Below are 21,661 nucleotides of genomic sequence, written 5' to 3'. Positions count from 1 at the left end.
AACCAAAATTAATTATTCTTCAGGGAAATTATCATGAATAGGTGGACCATTAGCGGGATCGATGAATTCAAGTCAGGACAAATGGTCATCAACGACGTTTTCATCACCTTTCTTATCCTTGATTATGATATCAAATTCTTACAAAAGAAGGATCCACCGTATTAATCGCGCCTTAGCATCCTTTTTGGAAAGGAGATATTTCAAGGAGAAGTGATCCGTGAAGATCGTAATAGGTGATCCAATCAAATAAGATCGAAATTTGTCAAGGGGAAAGATGAAGACAAGCAACTCTTTTTCAGTAGTGGAATAGTTCATTTGAGCACTATTGAGAGTTCGACTTGCATAGTAGACAACAAAGGTATTTCCCCTCCCTTCGTTGTCCTAACACAGCTCCCACACCAAAGTTCTTGGCGTCACACATGATCTCGAAAGGAAGACTCCAATCGGGTGACTGAATGATGGGAGCAAAAGTGAGTGAATTTACAAGCGTTCAGAATGATTCCTCACTTAGGTATCCACTCAAAGGTAACATCTTTGGCTAGGAGGTTGCTTAGCGGACGAGCAATCATTGAATTTTTTTGTATGAACCTCCTCTAGAAACCAACATGACCAAGGAATGACCTAACGTCTTTGACAGTCTTAGGAGTAGGCAGGTTGGAGATAAGGTCAACTTTTGATTGATCAACCTCAATTTTCTCTTTTAGAAACAATGTGGCCTAAGACTATGCCAGAAGATACCATGAAGTGACATTTCTTCCAATTGAGCACAAGTCCTTTCTCAATACATCGTTTTAAAACAGCTTCAAGATGAAGAAGACATGTGTCAAAGGAATTACATGTGTCACTAAAGATGTTCATCATGCATCTTTGGAATGTAGCTGGTGCATTACACAAGCCAAATGGCATACGCCGAAAATCAAAAGTGCCAAAGGGACAAGTGAAAATGATCTTATCTTGATTCTCTAACGCAATCTCGGTTTGATAATAGCCTGAATAGCCATCAAGAAAGCAATAGAAAGAATGACCAGCTACACACTCAAGGATTTGATCAATGAATGGGAGCGAAAAATGATCTTTGCGGGAGGCGACATTTAATTTTCTATAATTAATGCACATGCACCATCTCGTCATAGTTTTGTGGGGACAAGGACCCCTTTTTCGTTTTGGACCACAGTGACACCAAATTTCTTTGGCACGACTTAAGTTGGACTGACCCATTTGCTATCAACTACTGGATAAATAATACCAGCGTCTCGCAATTTCAGAACTTCCTTTTTTACAACTTCTTTCATTGTGGGGTTCAGTCTCCTTTGAGGGTATCTTCGAGGGATAGCCTCGTCCTCTAGATTGATTTGATGGGAGCAAATTAAAGGGCTAATACCTTTGATATCAGCAAGCGTCCAACCTATCGCAGATTTATGCATTCGCAGTAGCTCGAGTAACTGTAATTCTTGAGAATTTTAAAGGTCAGACGAGATGATAACTGGAAAGGTTTCACCGTCTCCCAAGAAGACATGTTTCAGACCCTCGGGTAGTTGGATCAATTGAACAATTGGAACCTCTTCAGCTGAAGTTTGCGGTTGTGCCCTCTCATGAGGTAGCTCTTCAAAGTGAGGCTGCCAAAACTTAGTCCTTCTATTGCATGAGTCTATGTGATCTGATATTGCAAGAGTAGACTCAATAGAACCGGGACTTTCATTGTCAGACAAAATGAGGAGTTCATCAAGATTATCGAAGTTTCTTCACAATTGAACCTCCTCGGGAATTAAAGTGTCAATCATGAATGTTTGATAACATTCTTATCTTAATTTAATATATGCCTTTATGCAATTAGAGTGTAAAGCTTTCAGGTAGCAAGGCTGATCACATTATTCATATATACCATATATATAAGCTTTATCTTTAAGGGCTTGCTACCGCCTATTAGAGGTTGGGGGCAGCAAACGAAGGACCCATTCACATTAGTTCATCCAAAGTTCCTTACCCTTATGCACGAATTATTCAATAAGCCATCTTCCTATCAAGGTTAAAGAGTCAACTGAGTAGTATGGCATCTGGTAGAAAGCCCCTTCATAAGGTTAGGCAATTACCAAACCACTAAATATCTCCTATCTAGCTTAGTTTATTACAAAGAAAGATTTGTTCGAACATGTTTTAGGGTTCAGAGCCTAGAGGTGGGTCCCACCACGTTATACCAAGTACTTAGTAAATTATAGATCACTTCAAATCTTCGTTTTCGAGAGGGATAATCCACTCCACAAATATCCATCAAAACTTGAACCCTTGTATATGTATGCAATTTAAGAAAGCACAACAATTGAAATGGGTAGTCCGTGTTGGTATCAGATCTATTCCCATGTCTTGGTAGCACAGCCAAGACAACGATGGGTTTTCTGCCCCTGCGGGTCATCATCTTCTCGGGGTTGTTTCCCGATGTGGAAGATATTGAGTTCAAGAGTCATGTTTCCAAACGATATATTCATTGGGTCATTTCAACAATTTATTAAAGCATTTGCAGTAGCGAGAAACGGTCTTCCGAGGATAATATAAATTTTTGACTCCATGTTTACCACTTATTGGGTATCAAGAATAAAAAAGTCCATGGGGTAATAGAATTTTTCAATTTGAACTAAAACATCCTCAACAATACCTCCTAGGCTTTTTGGTGGAGCGGTCAGCAAGTTGTAGCACAATATATGTTGGATTCATTTCTCCAAGATCGAGTTGTGAGTACACAGAGTAAGGCATGAGATTTACACTCGCACCACGATCAAGTAAGGCTAGGATGACTTCATGAGTCCCAATTTGGAAAGAAATGGTGGGACAATCAGGATATTTGTATTTCGGCGATGTCTTTTGTTCAATCACCGCACTCACTTGCTCAGTCAAGAAAGCAGTTTTCTTGACATGGTGCTTCCTTTTTGCAGTGCATAAATCCTTGATGATTTTGGCATAAGCCATCACTTGATTTTTGATGTGAAGAAAAGGAAGATTAATCTTCACTTGTGTCAAGTGCTTAAGGATTTCAGCTCGATTATCAGGAAGTTTCCCAACAGGTTTCAAAGCCCGGGGAAATGGTACTTTTGGAGAGGCATTGAGTGGTGGATTTTCAAAAATAACTTTTGGAGTACTAGGAGAGTTGGATTTTATGGGTGGGTCTTGCAAATTTTTACCACTTCTACTTGTGATGGCATTTACTTCCTTAGCATTTTGATCATTAGAATTTGAAGATTGGGCCATGTGCTGGCCTTGCACATTGAATTTTGGTTGGGAAGGAAGTTTGCCTTTTTTTCAGAATGGCCAAGGATTCAGTTAATTTTGAGAATTGACATTTCATTTCCTTGATTTCTTCCATCATTTGGCGATTTAGTTTGGATTGTTCCTCTATGAATGCATGAAGGGTATTCTCGAGAGAATTTCTTTGTGGAAGAGCATTGTATTGAGGTGCAGAATACGCCTTTGATGGTTGAACTTGTTGCTCATTTCTCCATTGGTCTCCAGACGATTGAGCATGGTTAGAATCTCTCCAACTGAAATTTGGGTGGTTTCTCCAATCAGGGTTGTACGTATGGGAGAATGACTTGTTATACGCCCCTAAGGCATTGCATTGCTCCTCATAAACCCCCCTCATTTCATTAAAAGCTAAGTAGTCCTTAGCTAAATGCTCCATCCTTCCACAAACAAAACAAGGTTCTTGTGGCTCCACTTGAGCAATCATGTGCGGTTTTTGGCCATTTTTCGTCATTAAGACCTCAAAATGCTTTTTCAAAGCTTCGATTTGGGCCTTAACACTATCCTCTTCTCGAAGTTGATAGATCCCAAATGGTTTATGTCGATTGGTGCTATTAGTAGCACTCGAACCAGTCCAGGTGTGAGATTTTTTTGTAGTTTCTTCAAGATATTCAAAAGCATCGTCTAGCACTTTTTCGAGGAATTCACCATGGCATAGCATTTCTACAAATTGGCGCTCACGACTCGTGAGACCTTCATAGAAGTAACTGACCAAACGCCAGTTCTCATAGCCATGGTGTGGGCACTGATTCAACATATCCTTGAATCTTTCTCAGACTTGATAGAACATTTCATTGTCTTTTTGGGAAAATGTGGAATCTGTCATTTTAGACTGTTGGTCTTATGGCTAGGGAAGTGTTTCAGATAGAAATATTTGGTCATTTCCTCCCATGTTCCAATAGACCTAGGTTTGGATTTTTCCTTTAAGGAAAAAAGGAAGAACTTTAGTCGCACAGAATCGATATTTTCGGCTTGATTATAGAGCATGACTACTACCTCCTCAAATTCTATAATATGCATGTATGGGCTTTCGTTTTCCATTTCACGAAATGTGGGCAAGAGTTGAATCATGCCAGGTTTAAAGTCTAACATAGGCATATTAGGAGGGAATATAATGCATGAAGGCGTGGAAGTGCGAGTAGGATGGAGGTAGTCATTGAGAGTTCTTGGTTGGATTTCATTGTTGCGAGCCATTAGGAATGGATTATTGTCAACTAAAGTTTGTGGAGAAGTGAGAATGGTGGAAGGAGTGGTGGATGAATTGGAAGTCTCACTAGAAGTTTCATGATGATTCATCTACTCTTGGAAATCATAATTAAATTTATTTTATTTTTTTATTTAATTTTTTTTTGTTAAATTTGTTCCCAGGTAGATTTTGAGTTTTTGGGGTGACTCCAACGCCTTACTAGAACTCTCCGATGTTACTAAGTAAGTATGGTAGATCACAAGTTAAACCTTTTTGACTAAACAACCTTTAAGCATAGTCAATTTGCTTATTTTGACAGAACAAGCTTGGTTTTCTTATAGTAATAAGTTCAAAAATGTAATAGTGCAAAGGTATATGCTCGAAATGTTCCCAGGTCGATTGAGAACGTTGCCAAGGTACCACTTTAGACCCACACTTGCCTAGACAGAACTCCCCGATGTTCCCAGGTAAGTGTGGGGGGTAACGCTATCACAAATCTTATTTAATAACCAATCTTTCTAGACAAAACAATATCGGTTTTTACCATTTGTAATATTACATAATTGTTCTCAATACTAAGCGTTTTATGATTAGAATTTTATGAACAATTTTATGCAATTTTATGTTTTTTTTTTTTTTTTGGAAAACCTAAATTCTAAGGAAAACTAAGGAAAAGAAAAAGAAAAGCCTAAAACCAAAAGATTGGAAAAATAACAAAAAAAAAATAGTAACATGAAATAAATAAAAATGGAAATGAAAATAGATTTGAGATTTTCTTGTTGTATTTTTGATGAAATGATAAAATGAGACAAGTGAAATAAAAATAAGGTGTAATCAAGAGTTGAAAAGTAGAAAGGTTTCAAGAATCATCCATATGTTTGTTTGGTTACTTAGTTACTTGATTTACAAAACTACACAAGTAAATAGGTCACATCCCAACATTTACTTGAAAAATCTAACATTAAAGTTTATATTATTTTCTAACAAAAGTCCATTTGAGTTATAAAGTTCTTTCCTTTAGGAGCACAATGTTAATCTTATGAAAAATCTAAAAATGATAAAATACCTGAGGGCAATAATGCAATAGAAGATTAGACATAAAATTATGTATCAATATTACTTTTACTAATTAGAAATGCATAGAAAGAGCATGACTAATCCTATATATTATTAGCACAAGTAAATAAAGATAACAAAATAAAGATGAGGTTGAAAGAACATAAACAACTTAAATGCATTATATTAAGAACATAGTAAATCAAAGTAGCAAAATAACATCACTAACATATGGAATCATCCCTAACCTTCCTAGGAAGATTAGACCATTATGCTCATCATTCTCACAAAATTCTAAGAAGAAAGTATGAGAATAAAGCGAGTAGAAATTTTACTATAATTTCTTTACTCTCCACATTACATATCAAATGTGAAAGAAGAGTCCATATTTATAGAAAAAGAAAAGGACTAAAAAGAAATTAAACTAAACATGAGGTTTACAAAATAAATCTAAAACATTAATAATAATATATAATTTTGAAAAATCAAATCTTATTATTAATATTAACCTAGCTATTTTAGTGAATGGTCAACATGCCTATTTTTCTAAATCAACACAAAATGTGAGCTTTAAATCTCAAAATAGGAGGGTCCAAGGCTCAAAGTGCACACAAAATGGGCTGCTACGTGGCTGGTGGCAGCTGGTGGCATTGACCAACTTCTGGCCAATAGAAGCAAGCCATGTGGACGGCTGGGCTGAAGGCAAGGGAAAGGCAGTAGGCGGGTCGAGGCTGGGGCTCCAGGCGGACATGCGCGGGTCACGGACAGGCAGGGGTGCTGGTCAGGCAGGGCTGGGAGGACGCGTGGCAGGCGCGGGTTGCGCCAAGTGGCGCGCTGGGGCGCTGGGTTCGCGGACAGGTGGCGCGCTGGGGAGGCACGGGTTGGGCTTCTCCTAGGCTCACAATTAGGCCGCACAAATGGGCCTAGGCTAACTGAAAAAAAAAAAGAAAAAAAGAATTAACTTACAATCATATCATTTTTCAACTTTTTTTTCTTTTCAAGTTTAATTCTTTTCTTTACTTTTTTTCTTTTTAATTAGACTCAAATGCATTATAATTCATATAAAATATTCAATTAAAACTAATATTTTCAATTTGAAGAATATATCACAATAGATTCAAGAAAATATTAATCAAAATTTAATTTAATTTGAACTTTAAGCTTGATAAAATGACATTTTTTAGCACTAATCAGGTGCATCGATGTGCCCCTTTTAGGGGGGTGCACCCAAGAATTTGCCAATAGCATTTGAGGTTCCTAAACTTTACCAAATGTATCACTTAGGTCTCCAATATTTTTTTCTATAATAGTTAGATCCCCAACCATTACTTTTTGGCTCACATAAGTCCCCAATGTCATATATTATTAAATAAATCCTAAAAGTTAAGGGCAAATCGAGAATTTAACATAACTAAATAAAATAGCACCCATTTTTTACACCAATTTTAATTGATTATTTATTACCAAATGCATTATTTTGGTAATTTGACATGAATTTTTTCATTAAATAATAACAAATAAAAATAATTCTATTATACCTCTAAAATATTTAATATATCACTTATCTATTAATTAATTTATCATTTTTAATAAAAAAAAATACATATTTTAAATTTTAGAAGCTAGAAATTTAATAAAGGTGTTTTTATCTATACGCGATTGATTATCACTACACATCATTCTATTTAAACTCCTCATAATTGGTTAAAAAAAATTCATACACATTCTAAAAATTTTAAGTACAAAATTACGAAGTAAATAATTTTACTTTTTTTGTACTTTTAAAATTTATTATTTAAAAATTTAAATAAATTTGTCGCTATTAAGAAAATAATAATAATCTTTTAAAAAATAAGATACATAAATAATTTAAATTTAAATATATATAAATCACTAGAATTAAAATCATTAGTAAAATCAAAATATTCAATTTTGATGCTTTTAAAAGTGTGTATATTTATTTTTATTAATAATTAATAATAATAATAAACTAATTAATATATAAGTGTATATTAAATATGTTAGAGAAATAATAGATTTTTTTCTTTATTTTTTAGTATTTGATGATGATATTTAGTAATAATTAATTAATTAAAATGGTGTAAAGAGGAAAAAAATAGGTGCTATATTATTTTTATTTTGTTAAAATCTCATTTTACCTTTAATATTTAGGATTTATTTATAGAATATGACATTTATGTGAATGAAAAACAAAAAAATAATAATTGTGATCTAATTACTAAAAAAAAGATTCGACCTAAGAAATAAACTTAGTAAAATTTAAGGATCCCGAATACACATTTGCTTTGCTTGATACAAATCACTTGATTAGAGGTACGAACTTCTATAAAATATCTCAAAAAAAAAAAAGTACCAACTTCCACACTCTGAATACAATAAAATATTACAATGCTAGACAATTACATATTTGACCTCAAAAAGTATACTTTATAATCATCTAATATTTAAAATTAGGGTTTATACTTTTTTAGACTCTATATTTTTTTCTATTACATGTTTGGACCCTGTGTTTTGAAAAATTACAGATTTTGTAAAATTGTTAAAATAGAATCTTAAACTCAAATTTGGTCCATGTTTTCTCAACTAAAATCACAAATAATTTACCAAACTAACAATTCAGAACAAAAATAAAATTATTCTACTTAAAAACTGTGTTGTTATATTCAATTTTTTCTTCATCAAAATTAAGTTTAGGGTTCTATTTTAACAATTTTACAAAACATAGGGTCCAAAAAGTAATTTGTCAAAACACAAAATCCAAACAGATAATGAGAAAAAACATAGGGTCCAAAAAAAATATAAAACCTTAAAACTAAAAATATAACCCGTATGGCGTATCCTATCCATGTATTCAACTAAAATCAACGAATTGATATTCAAAAAGTTCGTGAGAGACTATATAATTGACCACATCAATATTCAAAAAGTCATTTTAACAAAAGGGGCATTCCGAGAATCGAACTCGGGACCTCTCGCACCCAAAGCGAGAATCATACCACTAGACCAAATGCCCACTTGTTACTAGACATTATGATATAAATAATAGTAAATAAAATTAATCATATTACAATTGCTCATATTTATTTCTGTTAAAACTTAAAATAATTTTTTTTTCAGAGGATGAACTTGGCCTGAACATTTAATATATAGTAAAGCAAGATTTAAAACAAATAGCATCAATTTAAATCATTTTTTCAGAGGTTGAACTTGACCTGAACATTTAATATACAGTAAAAGCAAGATTTAAAACAAATAGCATTAATTATCTGTTTAATTTTAATAATTTAATTATTGAGCTTCTAATTTCTTAAAATTAAAAGAAGTGATATGATTTAGGGATTATTTTATATAAAAAAAAGTGTTGACTCAATATTTAAAATTACATGTGTAAAAATGAATTATTCCTTGCTGAAAAAAAAAATTGGGGACAAAAAAAGTATTGATATATTATATGTAATTAGTTTGGAGTTATTGAACACATCAAGTCATTAAAGGAACCTTTATGATCAATCTTGTTTAAGCAGACAGCTAACTACTTTGAGAGAGGTGGACCAAAAGATTAAGCATACCCAAAAAAGACATAACACTTCATTTAATATACTTCTGTTTTAGATCTTCCAAATCCAGCCTATGTTTTTGGATACTAAAAATATCTATATTAATTTTTTTTGATACAATACCACATAAATAATAATAATAAAAGAAACATATATCCCAAATTTGGGGAATACATTTTCTTATAAGAAATAAAATAAATCACCAGAAAATTTGTAAAGTATATGAGAGAATGTGATAGAAACAGGGAAAAATGCAGAGCAAAATAGATCAATATAGCTTTATAACTTGGTTCCTTGTCCAATACAATAGATGGTATCATGGTGTGAAGATCAACAAAATGGGCCACCACATGAAACAAACATTTGGCAGCAACCCATGTTATAAATTATTATTATTATTATTATTTAGGATTTATAACTTAATATATACAAGAAAAAATGACCATTTTCTAGAGTAGAAAAAGAAAAGAATGAGAGAAACCATGTTCTCATGTGGAAGCAAAATTAGCATCACTCAATCACTCTCACCTTTGCATAAATCCTCCACCCCCTCCCCTCCACAGAGAATGATTTCAACCAGGAGTGGTATTAAAAAATCAATGTAATTTGCTTGAACAAAACTTCTTTTATTTTCTTAACTAGAAATTATCTCTCTACCACCACCACCACCACCACCGGCAGCAACTTTCCGGTGCCGTTTGGAGCCAGACCTCCGATCTCTCCCACGCCGTGTTGTGACCCTTCGAACTGGGACATTTACAACATTTTCATTTTCTGAGGATGTTTCGAGTAATGACATTGGTGGTTCATTGATTGGAGCAGGTGGCGGCGGCGACGGTGGTGGTGTTGGTGTTGGTGTTGGTGGAGGAGGTGCATGAGCAGCCAAGAGCTGCTCCATGACCTCTCTATGATATTTCTGCAAGCAGAAAATAAAAATGTCAAAACCACTATTCCAGGATGTGCTTTAAAAGTCTGTTTGATCCTTAAACATTATCCTACTGCAAATAGAAAAGGCATGGAACTAAAGCAACGAATGGTCAGTGCCATAAATAACCAAATCATTAAGTACGAGAAAAACAACTCCATACACACACAAAACAGAATGTTACAAAACAATTTGAGCTTACATATACTAAAGTATATATTGTGAAGAAACTTAAAGAAATCAGGCTGTACTTGTATAAATGTCAGTGATCAACCTAGTTGCATAAACATATAAATTTTCAACAATAGCTCCATTTATGCAAAATAATTACCTGTACAACAAAGTTGCGCCTCTCACAGTCCAGGAACATGTTGATACTGTAATTTGTTTTTGCCTTGATCTTGTCCCTTACAGTGGAAAAACTAATTTGATCCCTGGAGGTAAATCGATCAACTTCATTGAACCAAAGACAAGTAAACAGATTGCTGATAGGAATATGCTCCCTTATTATAACACATCCTTCAGGAACATCTGCAAAACCACAATGTAACAGAGCTTAATCCAACAAACATGCATAAAATTACCACAAAAGAAAGACAAGGAAGCAGCACCAACCACTTGTAATGGGAAGCTTTTCCTCAGTGTATGGGGTCAAACCCTCCTTTCTGTAGAAATCAACCTGAAAGTCTATGGATGCATTATCATATTTTCCAGCAGCTTTATTTGCCTCAGCTTCGACAAATACATCAAAGCGTTTATAATGTTTAGATATTGCAAATGATACATTTTTCCTCCACAAGAACCTGAATGAAATATCAAAGGGAAAAACGAAGGATTCAGATACCAGAAACACCGAGGTTAATAATACAAATGAACATTAAGACTATCATAAACTAGAGCCCTCATGCATTTGAAGGGTGCACATGTAAACTCTACTGAGCATTTGTATGTTGGAACAATGCATTATTTTCATTGGTGTTCATCAAAAGAACACCATACCAAGTAGAAGGCTAATTAAAACCCAAAACACATGGGTATCATATTAAGAGCAACATTCTATGGTCTTTACCACATGCAATATAAATTAATATAATAAGCCACCCTGTTTGAGTTTAAAATTTAAATATGACTAGGATAATACTTATTGCTGCTGAGATTAGTTGATTCGCTCATACCTCCTATGCAAAGCTCTGGAGAATAGAAGTAATCATTTGAAGAATGACTTGCAAACATTGCAAAAAATGCTAATTAGTTATCTTCATTTCTATCAAATAGCACCTATTGCAACAATTTAAATTGAATCCTAGTAATACCACATGATAGCCAGGGATAACTTTATGTATATAGTAGAAGATACATAAACGACTACCATTGAAAAAATCCACTCAAGCTCTCTTGAAATGTGATGGGACCCTTTAATATAAGAATCAACCGGTTGAACTTGCTAAGTGCATTTGTAAGAAGATATATACCTACTGACTATTGTCTTTTGCAAATAAATGAAAACACAAAACCGGACTTACCTTTCAAGAACTTGGTATGGATCGACCACGAGCTCAAGCTTTCCATCAACCCACAAGGAAAAGCGAGCATTGGGAAACAGCCTATGCATTAAAAGCTTGGGAATCTGTAACCAAAATAATTTAATTGAGAGCAAGATGCAAATCAAAGTATATTATATATCAATACAATTACACATCATATCAATGTGCCTGTAAATCCTAATTGAAATATTAATCAAATTTATCCCCTTGTTTAAGCTAAAACTCTGAAACTCCAAGCTCACTTTTAGTCAAATCACACATAACAGGGTTTAAATGTCACTTTAGGATCTAACGTGTGAAGGCACTAAGGCATTCTTCACTTGAACTATCAGTAGAAATAGAGTAATCAAGCTTGGCAAAAAGTTTCAAGAAAACAACCTTTCCTGTGCGCCTGCCATCCGGATAAGGAAGGTTACGTACGACGATGACTCTCCATATCCCAATTTTCCTATTGCTGTCCATGGTACCAGCAGTCTTCACATAAGCTTCTGTCACTTCATCTATGAACATGAAGAAGCAAACAGTCTCCTTGGAATATTCACTAATGTTCTTAGGCTGATTTATTTCATCAAAATTGCCTAAAGAAAAATAAAAATAAATGATTAGATATGGTATTAGCTAGTTAAGAAAAGTTCAATCAAATAAGACAGAGCATTACCAAATATAGCGGATGCAACAACAACACCTTGACATTGTTCCATAGCAAGGAGATCAGTGTCATCTATATCAAATCCCGTATTGCCACCAGGTTTAATTCCACGGACAAATCTGATCCATGTACAACACATAAATCAGATTCACAAAGCAAAACATATTCTTAAAAAAAGACAGATGAACAAAACATACCCACAGTGCATGCTCATTGACTCTCTTATATCATAAGAATCAGTCCTTTGAGCTAAAGTAGGATAGCCACCAAACTCTGAGCCCCCAAATTCTGTTTCTCTAGATAAGTTTTCTTCATAAATGTAAGTCAAATTCTTAAGAACCGGAGATGGTGAGGGTACCTTTGGCATTAAAGCCACCGCTTCTTCCACAGGAAGGTAACATACCGGACAAGCTGATAAGACAAGCAAGACAATTCAATAGCATACAAAACAACGAGGAAGCTTGATTAACAACATAAGCTAATCTCTTATGTACCAATGGAAAAAAGGCAGTACTTACGCCGTGGTCCAGTTCTTTTCTTATCAGCTGGTGGAGGAGGCAAAGTGAAACTATTACAAGGATGTCCTGGAGGAAGAGTATAGCCCAGAAAAACAGCAGGAGGAGGAGGTGGAAAAACCATGCTCGGATTCACTACTGGGATTGGGTTATTCGATTGAGAAGAAGAAGAAGTAGTGTTGTTTGTTTGTTCTTCATATGGGGGTGAAGATTGAGCCAAACTTAAAGCCATCGAATTGTTCAAAGAAATTATCTGAACATGGTCATTTTGTGAATCTTCACCTAATTTAAATTTAACAATTATTAAAAACAACAACAGAAACAAGTAATTCTAAGTCCAAACATGATATCAAGTCAAAAGAAGATTTGATCAGTGTGATCATGAATAATGCAAAACATGATTTGAAGAAATTCAACTATCAAAGTAGTCTGACAATAAGAATATGAAGAAGAGAACCTTTTCCGACGTACAAAACCCAGACGAAAACGGCCGCGGAGATGAGACAGAGGAGGAGCATTCCGACCTTTTTGCGGCCGGCAAACTTGCAGATCCAATGGAATATAGTCTCTCTCTCCTTGAGCATCTTGGAAGGCTTGCGTGAAGCTTGTATGGGAATTACTACTCCGTTCTGAAGCTGTTTATCCAAAGAGCCATAACTCCCCGAACGAATCCCCAAACCCAATGACCCTCCTCCTCCCGCCATTGTCATTGCTCCGCCACGCCCGGAAGTGCTTCTCTCATTTCATTCAGTCACTCAGTCAGATCAGATTCAAACCCACTACCTTAAATCCCAAGAGATCAAAGACCCACTTACCCAAAACCCAAAATTCACACCCTGCAACTCTCACTGAATCGACACACGCCTTCCTCTTCTGTAAAAAACAATACTTTGAACTCAACAACTCCCAACAAAAAAAATTAAGCTTTTCCCTAAAAATAATGACACAATCTTAACCCAATTCCCACTTCAGGTAACGGAATTTCAGAAAATTTTATTAATAATAACAAAAAAATATACGAATTTAAAGAACCAACAAAACAAACTCTGAATTTAAGGGTTTGTGATTTGGTACCATGTAAGGGTTTTTGGCACGAATCTAGGTTTTTTTGTGTGAAAACTATAGAAATCTGAGATCACAGAAATGATTTTTTATTTTATTTTATAATATAGTTATTATTATTTCGGTTCATCATAAGAAAAATATTTAATTTTTTTTAAAAAGAAAAAAAATCATATTTATTAATAAAAACATTGATATTACATAATTAATGTTAAATACTAAAGAAATGCATGGTAAGCTTAACGTGCGCCATGTGGTGATGGTTAAGATGAGATTATGATGTCTCGCCTTAACATCCATTCTATCGCCATGTAATTAATAACATTTATTTATTTTCACAAATAAAGTTAATGAATAAATATCTCAAAATAAAAAAAGAGATTGTAGATGGATTGTTTTGTTAACTTTACGGAATATTCTATATATTTAATCTAATATTTTTTTTAAAAATATTTATTAATTAAATTAATATAAATTTAAATATAATAAAATATTATTATTATATTAATATTTAATATAATAATATATATAATAATTATATTATTAAAAATTCAAATTTAGATGTTATAAAATATTATTATTATAATATTTAATACTTATATTAATATAAATTTAAATATTATAAAATATCATTATAATAATAATATATAATATATAATCTTAATTTTTATTAAAAAATTATCATTTATGTTTAAAATAGTTATCATATTATATATATAAAAAAATCATAAACAATATTTTAGTTTAATTTTTCATTTAATATGTTTATGTCATTCTTTATAATTTATATATAATTATTACAACCAAATTTCGAGAATAGAAATTTTGATTTCGAAATGTAGGCTCGTAAAGTGTAAGCTCGAAAATAGTAAGTAAGGGCTTGGCACTTGTATGAATTAATATGTTTCCTGACTTGTTCCAATTGGCAACCGAACACCAGTTAAGAAGGTTCGAGCTTAGGCATCAAGCTCGAAAGGATGGATCTTCTCTAAAGTCTGAGTGAAATTCGCACCTAAATTGCAAGCTCGAAGAGGTTGATATCCGATGGTTATGTTCGAAGAAATCACTGGCTAAGGATGAGGCTAACCAGAGTGACGAACTCGTGATGTTGGTCTATCTCGAAAGTGTGTAAATTGTATGTTCGAGGTCGGTAATCTAGTTTGAACGCGGTTGCTGTTAGAATATCCCTATTCCTTAGGGATTTGTTGTAATCTGATAATAAATCTCGATTATCATGGGATATTATATTATTAATATATTTAATTATATGTATATTAAATTTGAATTGTAACTTACCGAAATAAAAGGGAAGATATTTTGTTAACTAGTCTATAAATAGATTGAAAATTTTCATTTGTAGACACACAATTTGATACCGAGAATACTTTGCAAAATTGCTTTACAAAAGCTTTAAGAGAATTCCACCACTCAATAATATTGACTCGTGGACTAGGCATATTTTAACTGTTGAACCACGTAAAATCCCGATTGTTCTGATTTATTTTCTTAATTCTGTGTTTAGTGCTCTTCATATTTAAGTTGACGAAAAACGGCGTCAACAATTTGGTGCTTTCATTGAGAGTATTAAGCAAGTCGTTAGAATGTTTAATCAGAAACCTCCTGAATTACCAATGGTCGATACGAACAACCCCAGTACTGGTGGGCGACCATTGCCCCAAATACCGAAGGAACAAACTCAGCGCACAGTAGATTACCCGCGTCGACCTGGGAAGCAACCCATGGCTGACCAGGGCCCAGAGGAAGGGAGTGCATCCTCTGATTCCCAAGGACCGCCTGCTCCCAGGCCTGACGAGGATCTCTACTATAATCCGGAGAGATACATTCCTATTGTTGAACTGGAGAATTGCCAACTGCGCCAACAATTTGCAGAAGCTACAAGGTGCAACAAAGGGTTGGCCAGACAAGTTGCTGAGGTCCAGGCACCACCCCGGAGGCCAAGAGGACGTCCCCGAGGGAGCACGGCCGCCAGGAGAGCTGAGAAAGGGGCCCAGCAGGCTCAGCCGTGGCCCAGAACAAATCCTGGTGATGAACGCCCTAGGAGAAATACTCAAGCTGAGGCTACTGCCAATCCGACTGCGGAGGTGTCTATAGGTACATGGAATAACCGAGCTCCTCCAGCAGCTCGGAACCCTAACCCTGAAGCATTCAGGAACAACCTGGAACTTGTCCGGGCCAATTCTAGACCCAATAATGGGCGGCCACTGCCATCATCTATAAGACATCCACCCTCTCTAATAAGACACCCCTCACCAGTCTGAGAGGCACTACGACCTGCACCATAGAGGCCCTATCGCAATGGCAGTCGAGATGGGAACTGTAACGCCCTGGTTACTCCAAGACCGTTACTGCGATCTTTGAACCGTGCTTAACTCGCTAATCGAGTTCTTTGGATATAAACGTGCATCTAGGTGTTATTAATAGGTTAAGGTGTAAAACCAATAAAAAAAAGGAAATGATATATTTTATTTAAAACATAAAACCGTTCATGGGTCCATAAAAACGTTTACAAGTTATTTACAATACAAAATTGTCATTACAGAGTAAAATTTACAACCCGCCGACCTAAGCAGCAAAAATAGGGTAAACCCCTTAGTTCTTTTGAGAAACTCCTTGGCTGTGGTGGTCAAGTGACTGCATATGTACACATCGCCACCTAAGCTCTCCACTCAAGGCTAGGTGAGCTTTTCTTTCCCTTTACCTGCACCACATAGCACCCATGAGCCAAAGCCCAACAAGAAAACTCATTACTGCATGTATATAGTATCAAATGATGATCATGATAATCATCTAGAGCTTATAGCCCTAACGGAGGAGTGACAATTGTAAAAGTCACTAATGTGGGATTCCTCACCCTTTACAAATAAGTGATCAAGTCACTAGCTTAAATAGGATAAGTGACTAATGAGCGAGTCACCAATGTAAACCAAGGGAGTCACCATGGAGTCATTACTGTGGGTTCCGTATCCTTAGCCATGTGACGATACGGTCACCTGGGCCTTCTGGCCCTGGCTCTGAGTAACTAGTCATAGAACTAGGCAAGTGCTTTTAGTTTTCATCGAACTTGGGGTCAGTCCGGCATTAATGCTCATGAAGAGTCATTCAATGCAGATGTCGATCAGATCTAATCTTTTATCGGCTCTGCGTTCATGACGCTTATGCCGCTCCTGACTCATAGGTCAGTAACATACGACCAGTGCTCAAAACTACTGTCGAACCTGACTAGTAAGTCACAACTTCACAACTAGTTCTGACACCATTGCCGATCCTGACTAGTAAGTCAGTGCCATTCACAAGTAAGCAATATTTGCTAAGCATTTGATATGCAATCAATGTCCACATTTAAACACTCAACATGCCTCAATAATAACCATGCATGTCACATATGGGGTGCAGTTTTCTTACCTCTGGTTCGAGCGAGAAATAGTAAAAGAACGACCCTTGAGAACGATCAACATTTTGATTCCTTAGCAGTTACCTAGTCATAACCAATTATAACCTTCATTAATTAAAATCAACAGTAATAGAGTCTTGACCTAAACCTCACTCCCGGGACCCCGAATTGTACCCAAACGGTGAGTAGATTCAATCTCGAGCCTTAAGGATTGAAACCTCGAGCCAAAAACCCTTAAAAATGCCCAAAACCAAAATTTGAAGGAGCAGGGTAGCGCTGTAGCGCTACCCTCCTAGCGCCCCAGCGCCCAAATCAGCACGAACTCCACCCTGAGTAGCGCTGTAGTGCCCACTTGTGGGCGCTATAGCGCTACACACAGCCAGAAATGCCCAGAAACTTTCCCCCTTCAACTGCACCATTTCCAACCTGAACCAAAAGCTTCCAAACCTCATTTTAAGTCCCAAATGAACCCAAAAACCATCTACACATGTCCTAGGCATCACAACCCAAGTAACCCTAGCCAAAAACTCCCATCAATTCCCTTTAACTAATCTAGAAAACCAAGATGAAAACCAAACCAAAAACAGAGCAAAGCTAGAGTTTTAATGGCTAGAACCTTACCTCAAGCTCAGATTAGGATCCTCTTCAATGGTGGAACACAATCCTAAGCCCTCAAGATCCACTTCCCTAGCTTGAATCCTCAAGAAAAGCTCAAAAAATCCAAAAGAAAAAGGAGAGAAAATGAGGTACAGGAGAGATGAGTTATGCTCTGTTTTTGCCAACCTTCTACAGCCTTCAATGGCGTAAATATATCATATGGTGAAAATACCTTTTTGCCCCTAGGTCATTTAAGGTTTTCTAAAGGATCCCAAGGGTAAAATCGTCATTTCTCGCTTATTTCGTTAATCATAATTAACACCCTCCAATTCCCGCCATTCTCGATATTCTCAAATACCAATAATTCATATCCTGTTACCCTTTAACTCCCGACAACGCTCTAATCACCAAAATACCCCAAGACTCACCCCGAGCCCCGAACTTAATCCCGTTATGACCAAACCGCTAACCTGCACTCAAAGATCGTCTCATGCCGAATAGCTCGAACAAATCCATATTATAATGTGGCCTCGACAATAGATCACCGACATGCATAAAAATATACGATTACGCCCTCAATGGGCCAAATTACCAAAATACCCCTGTGATGAAATGTGGACCCACATGCATGCATTTAACATCATATTATAATATAATTCACATAAACATGCATATAATAGTTTAATGGCATAATAAAACAATTATGGCCCTCCCCGCCTACTAATCCAACCATTAAACTGCATTAGGGATTTTGGGGCATTACAACTATCCCCTCCTTACAGAAATTTCGTCCTCGAAATTTACCTGAACAATTTGAGATACTGATTCTGCAGATCTGACTCCCGCTCCCAGGTCACTTCCTCGACCTTGCTATTCCTCCACAATACCTTAACCAAAGGTATCGTCTTATTCCTGAGGACCTTGTCCTTTCTGTCAAGTATCTGGACTGGCTGTTCCTCATAGGAGAGATCTGACTCAAGCTCCAGATCTTCATAGCTCAAAACATGAGTCACATCAGATACATACCTCCGAAGAGCTGAAACATGAAACACGTTATGCACGGCCGACAATGCCGGAGGTAAGGCAAACCTGTAAGCCACCTAACCAATCCTCTCCAAGATCTCAAATGGACCTACAAATCTAGGGCTTAGCTTGCCCTTTTTCCCAAATCTCCTCACCTCTTTCCATGGCGAGAATCTAAGGAAGACATAGTCTCCCACTTGGAACTCCACGTTCTTGCGCTTGGGATCTGCATAACTTTTCTGTCTGCTTTGAGAAGCAAGCATCCGAGCTCTAATCCTCTTAATGGCCTCACTGGTCCTCTAAACTGCCTCAAGACCTAAGTATCTCCCTTCACCCGGCTCATCCCAATGAATGGGAGATATGCACTTCCTACCATATAGCATCTCATAAGGTGCAACTCCAATGGTAGACTGATAACTGTTGTTGTAGGAAAACTCTATCAAAGGTAGATACTTACTCCAGGATCCGCCAAAGTCCAGCACACATGCTCGTAGCATGTCTTCTAATATCTGAATCATCCTCTCAAATTGCCCATCAGTTTGAGGATGATAAGCAGTATTGAGCTTCAATTGTGTTCCCATGGCCTTTTGTAAACTTCCCCAGAACTTGGAAGTAAAAGTGGGCTCTCAATCTGACACGATCGAACTCGGTGCTCCATGGAGGCGCACGATCTCTCTCACATATAGATTTTCATACTAGTCAACTGTAAATGGGGGTGATTGTGACTGTCAGAATCCCGTGATCCATAAGGGGAAAGACCGGGTAAAGCAGTGCAATCCCACACCGCCTGGGGAAGGTTAAGTGTGATGATTCTAAGACTGTGTAGGTATGGGACTACACAGTTGAATATGGCTTAAATGGATTGATGGGTACTACCTATATCAACAAGATGCATCTTATTTTCGGTAGCCCATCACTTGAGAACTCGAAAGTTAAGCGTGCTTGACCTGGAGAAATCTCAAGACGGGTGACCTCCTGGGTAGTTTTCCCAGGAAGCGTGCGAGTGAGGACAAAGCACACTGGAAAGACTTGTGTTGGTTTGTAGGGCCAGTCGTCATTCCAGAAAATAACCATAGTGACGTGGGGCGTTACAAATGGTATCAGAGCCTTGACCCAGCCGGAAGTGTGGCCGACGGGGACGTCGGGCTCGTAGGGGGGGTGATTGTGACAGTCAGAATCCTGTGATTCGTAAGGGGAAAGGCCGGGTAAAGCTGTGCAATCCCACACCGCCTGGGGAAGGTCAAGTGTGATGATTCTAAGACTGTGTAGGTATGAGACTACACAGTTGAAGATGACTTAAATGGATTGATGGGTACTACCTTTATCAACAAGATGCATCTTATTTTCGGTAGCCCATCACTTGAGAACTCCAAAGTTAAGTGTGCTTAACCTGGAGTAATCTCAAGATGGGTGACCTCCTAGGAAGTTTTCCCAGGAAGCGTGCAAGTGAGGACAAAGCACACTGGAAAGACTTGTGTTGGTTTGTAGGGTCAGTCGTCATTCCAGAAAGCAGCCATAGTGATGTGAAACGTTACAGGAACCATCAGGCCAGACCCGGACATAGGGGCGAAAGAGAGGCTACTTGAGAACATAGAGCTCCCCAGCCATCGGGAAGCCATGTGTCGAGATCACAAATGGCTGGGGCACAAAGGCTAGTGGATGATCCACCTCATAACCACCGAGCCCCTCAGCTAGAGAGAAATTTTAGCTTCATAAGTGGGAGCTTAGACTACACTCGGTCTGTAAACATATATAATACCAAGCCTAGGAATACTAGAAATCTGGCAAATCATCCTGACCTTCGGGATCACCTGAACCATAACCGAGGGCAGGCCAATCCCATGAACCCTGACTTACGCGACCATTTGAACAATCGAAAACAGCCGGCATATGGAAACAAGAATAACCTTATACCGGGACAAGGAGTTGGAGTTTCTATAAACAATAATCATCTCCCCCAAGTTCAAGCTTGGCCTCCAGTAAACCTGGTCCAGGAGAGAATTGACCAGCTCGAAAGGGCGTTCAGGCTCCTACAGGATGAAGGGAACAAGGATAAGACTGAAGACTTCAATGAGGAGCTCGAGACTTTTGCCCCGCATATCTCAAACACTCCATTTCCACAGGGGTTTAGAATACCCCATGTAGCACCATTTGATGGGAACTCAGACCCAGACAGTCATCTGAGCACATTCAATACCATCATGCGAGCCAACAATGTTGGTTATGAGCTCTGATGTATGTTGTTCCCAACTACTCTAACAAAACTTGCAAAAAGTTGGTTCAAGAAGTTTAGAAGACATTCGATCTCATCTTAGGATCACCTAGCAAAGGAGTTTAAGAAGCAGTTCAAAGCCATGGTAGGCATCAGGCCTGAAGCCTCGGCTTTGATCAATGTTAGACAACAACAGGGAGAGTCACTGAAGCGTTACCTTACAAGGTTTAATGTAGAAATGGGTCGAGCCCGCCACGTCGACGAAAGTGGCCACCTGGTGGTTGTAAGAGCTGGTATATTACCAGGGAGTCCCCTTTGGGAGGATATGCAAGAAAACACATAAGGTCATTAACCGAGTTCAACAGGAAGGCCTAGAGATTTGTCAATGTAGAAGAGGTGAGGTCAGCATTAAATCTGACCTCTCAACCCGTAACTACAACGAAAAATGTTAACTCAACCTCGACCTCGGCTGCCCCATCAACGTCAAGACCCTCTGGGGATAACCCTTCAAAAAGAAAGAAGAATGAAGGGAATAACCCCAAGGCTGACGGGGAAAAAAAAAGAAGGGAGACAAGTATTTCTCAATTTACACTGTGTATACTGAGCTCAAT

At 37.0% G+C, this 21,661-nt stretch overlaps 1 protein-coding gene and 2 non-coding genes across 3 annotated transcripts; 1 reads left to right on the top strand and 2 right to left on the bottom strand.

Annotated features, from left to right (window-relative positions):
• Positions 1-4,019: 4,019 nt before the first annotated feature.
• On the top strand, positions 4,020-4,125 carry LOC133802962 (small nucleolar RNA R71). Its single transcript, XR_009877704.1, has one exon. It is a non-coding gene; the product is annotated as a small nucleolar RNA R71 (small nucleolar RNA).
• A 4,370-nt stretch (positions 4,126-8,495) lies between these two features.
• Positions 8,496-8,567, bottom strand: TRNAP-UGG (transfer RNA proline (anticodon UGG)). Its single transcript has one exon. It is a non-coding gene; the product is annotated as a tRNA-Pro (tRNA).
• Positions 8,568-9,363: 796 nt separating this feature from the next.
• Positions 9,364-13,950, bottom strand: LOC133801931 (probable hexosyltransferase MUCI70). Its single transcript, XM_062240157.1, has 10 exons — positions 13,819-13,950; positions 13,202-13,617; positions 12,748-13,026; positions 12,427-12,640; positions 12,239-12,348; positions 11,959-12,158; positions 11,560-11,663; positions 10,652-10,839; positions 10,368-10,567; positions 9,364-10,027 (listed from the first exon to the last, which is right to left on the bottom strand). Exons 2-10 carry the CDS (start codon positions 13,452-13,454, stop codon positions 9,746-9,748), a joined length of 1,830 nt encoding a protein of 609 aa, XP_062096141.1. The 5' UTR covers positions 13,455-13,617; positions 13,819-13,950; the 3' UTR covers positions 9,364-9,745.
• Positions 13,951-21,661: the final 7,711 nt, after the last annotated feature.

The sequence above is a fragment of the Humulus lupulus genome, chromosome 9, assembly GCF_963169125.1.
Source record: "Humulus lupulus chromosome 9, drHumLupu1.1, whole genome shotgun sequence".
Lineage (NCBI taxonomy): Eukaryota > Viridiplantae > Streptophyta > Magnoliopsida > Rosales > Cannabaceae > Humulus > Humulus lupulus.
This window is presented reverse-complemented; position numbering and strand designations above follow the sequence as displayed.

What these genes read in the sequence shown, in the direction of transcription:
- LOC133801931 (XM_062240157.1), bottom strand. Translation starts at nt 13,454, where the DNA reads ATGACAATGGCGGGAGGAGGAGGGTCATTGGGTTTGGGGATTCGTTCG. An exon ending in TGTTGCATCCGCTATATTTG is followed by an intron (nt 12,159 to 12,238) that starts GTAATGCTCTGT and finishes ATTTTTCTTTAG; the next exon opens with GCAATTTTGATGAAATAAAT. An exon ending in ATGGCAGGCGCACAGGAAAG is followed by an intron (nt 11,664 to 11,958) that starts GTTGTTTTCTTG and finishes TTTTGGTTACAG; the next exon opens with ATTCCCAAGCTTTTAATGCA.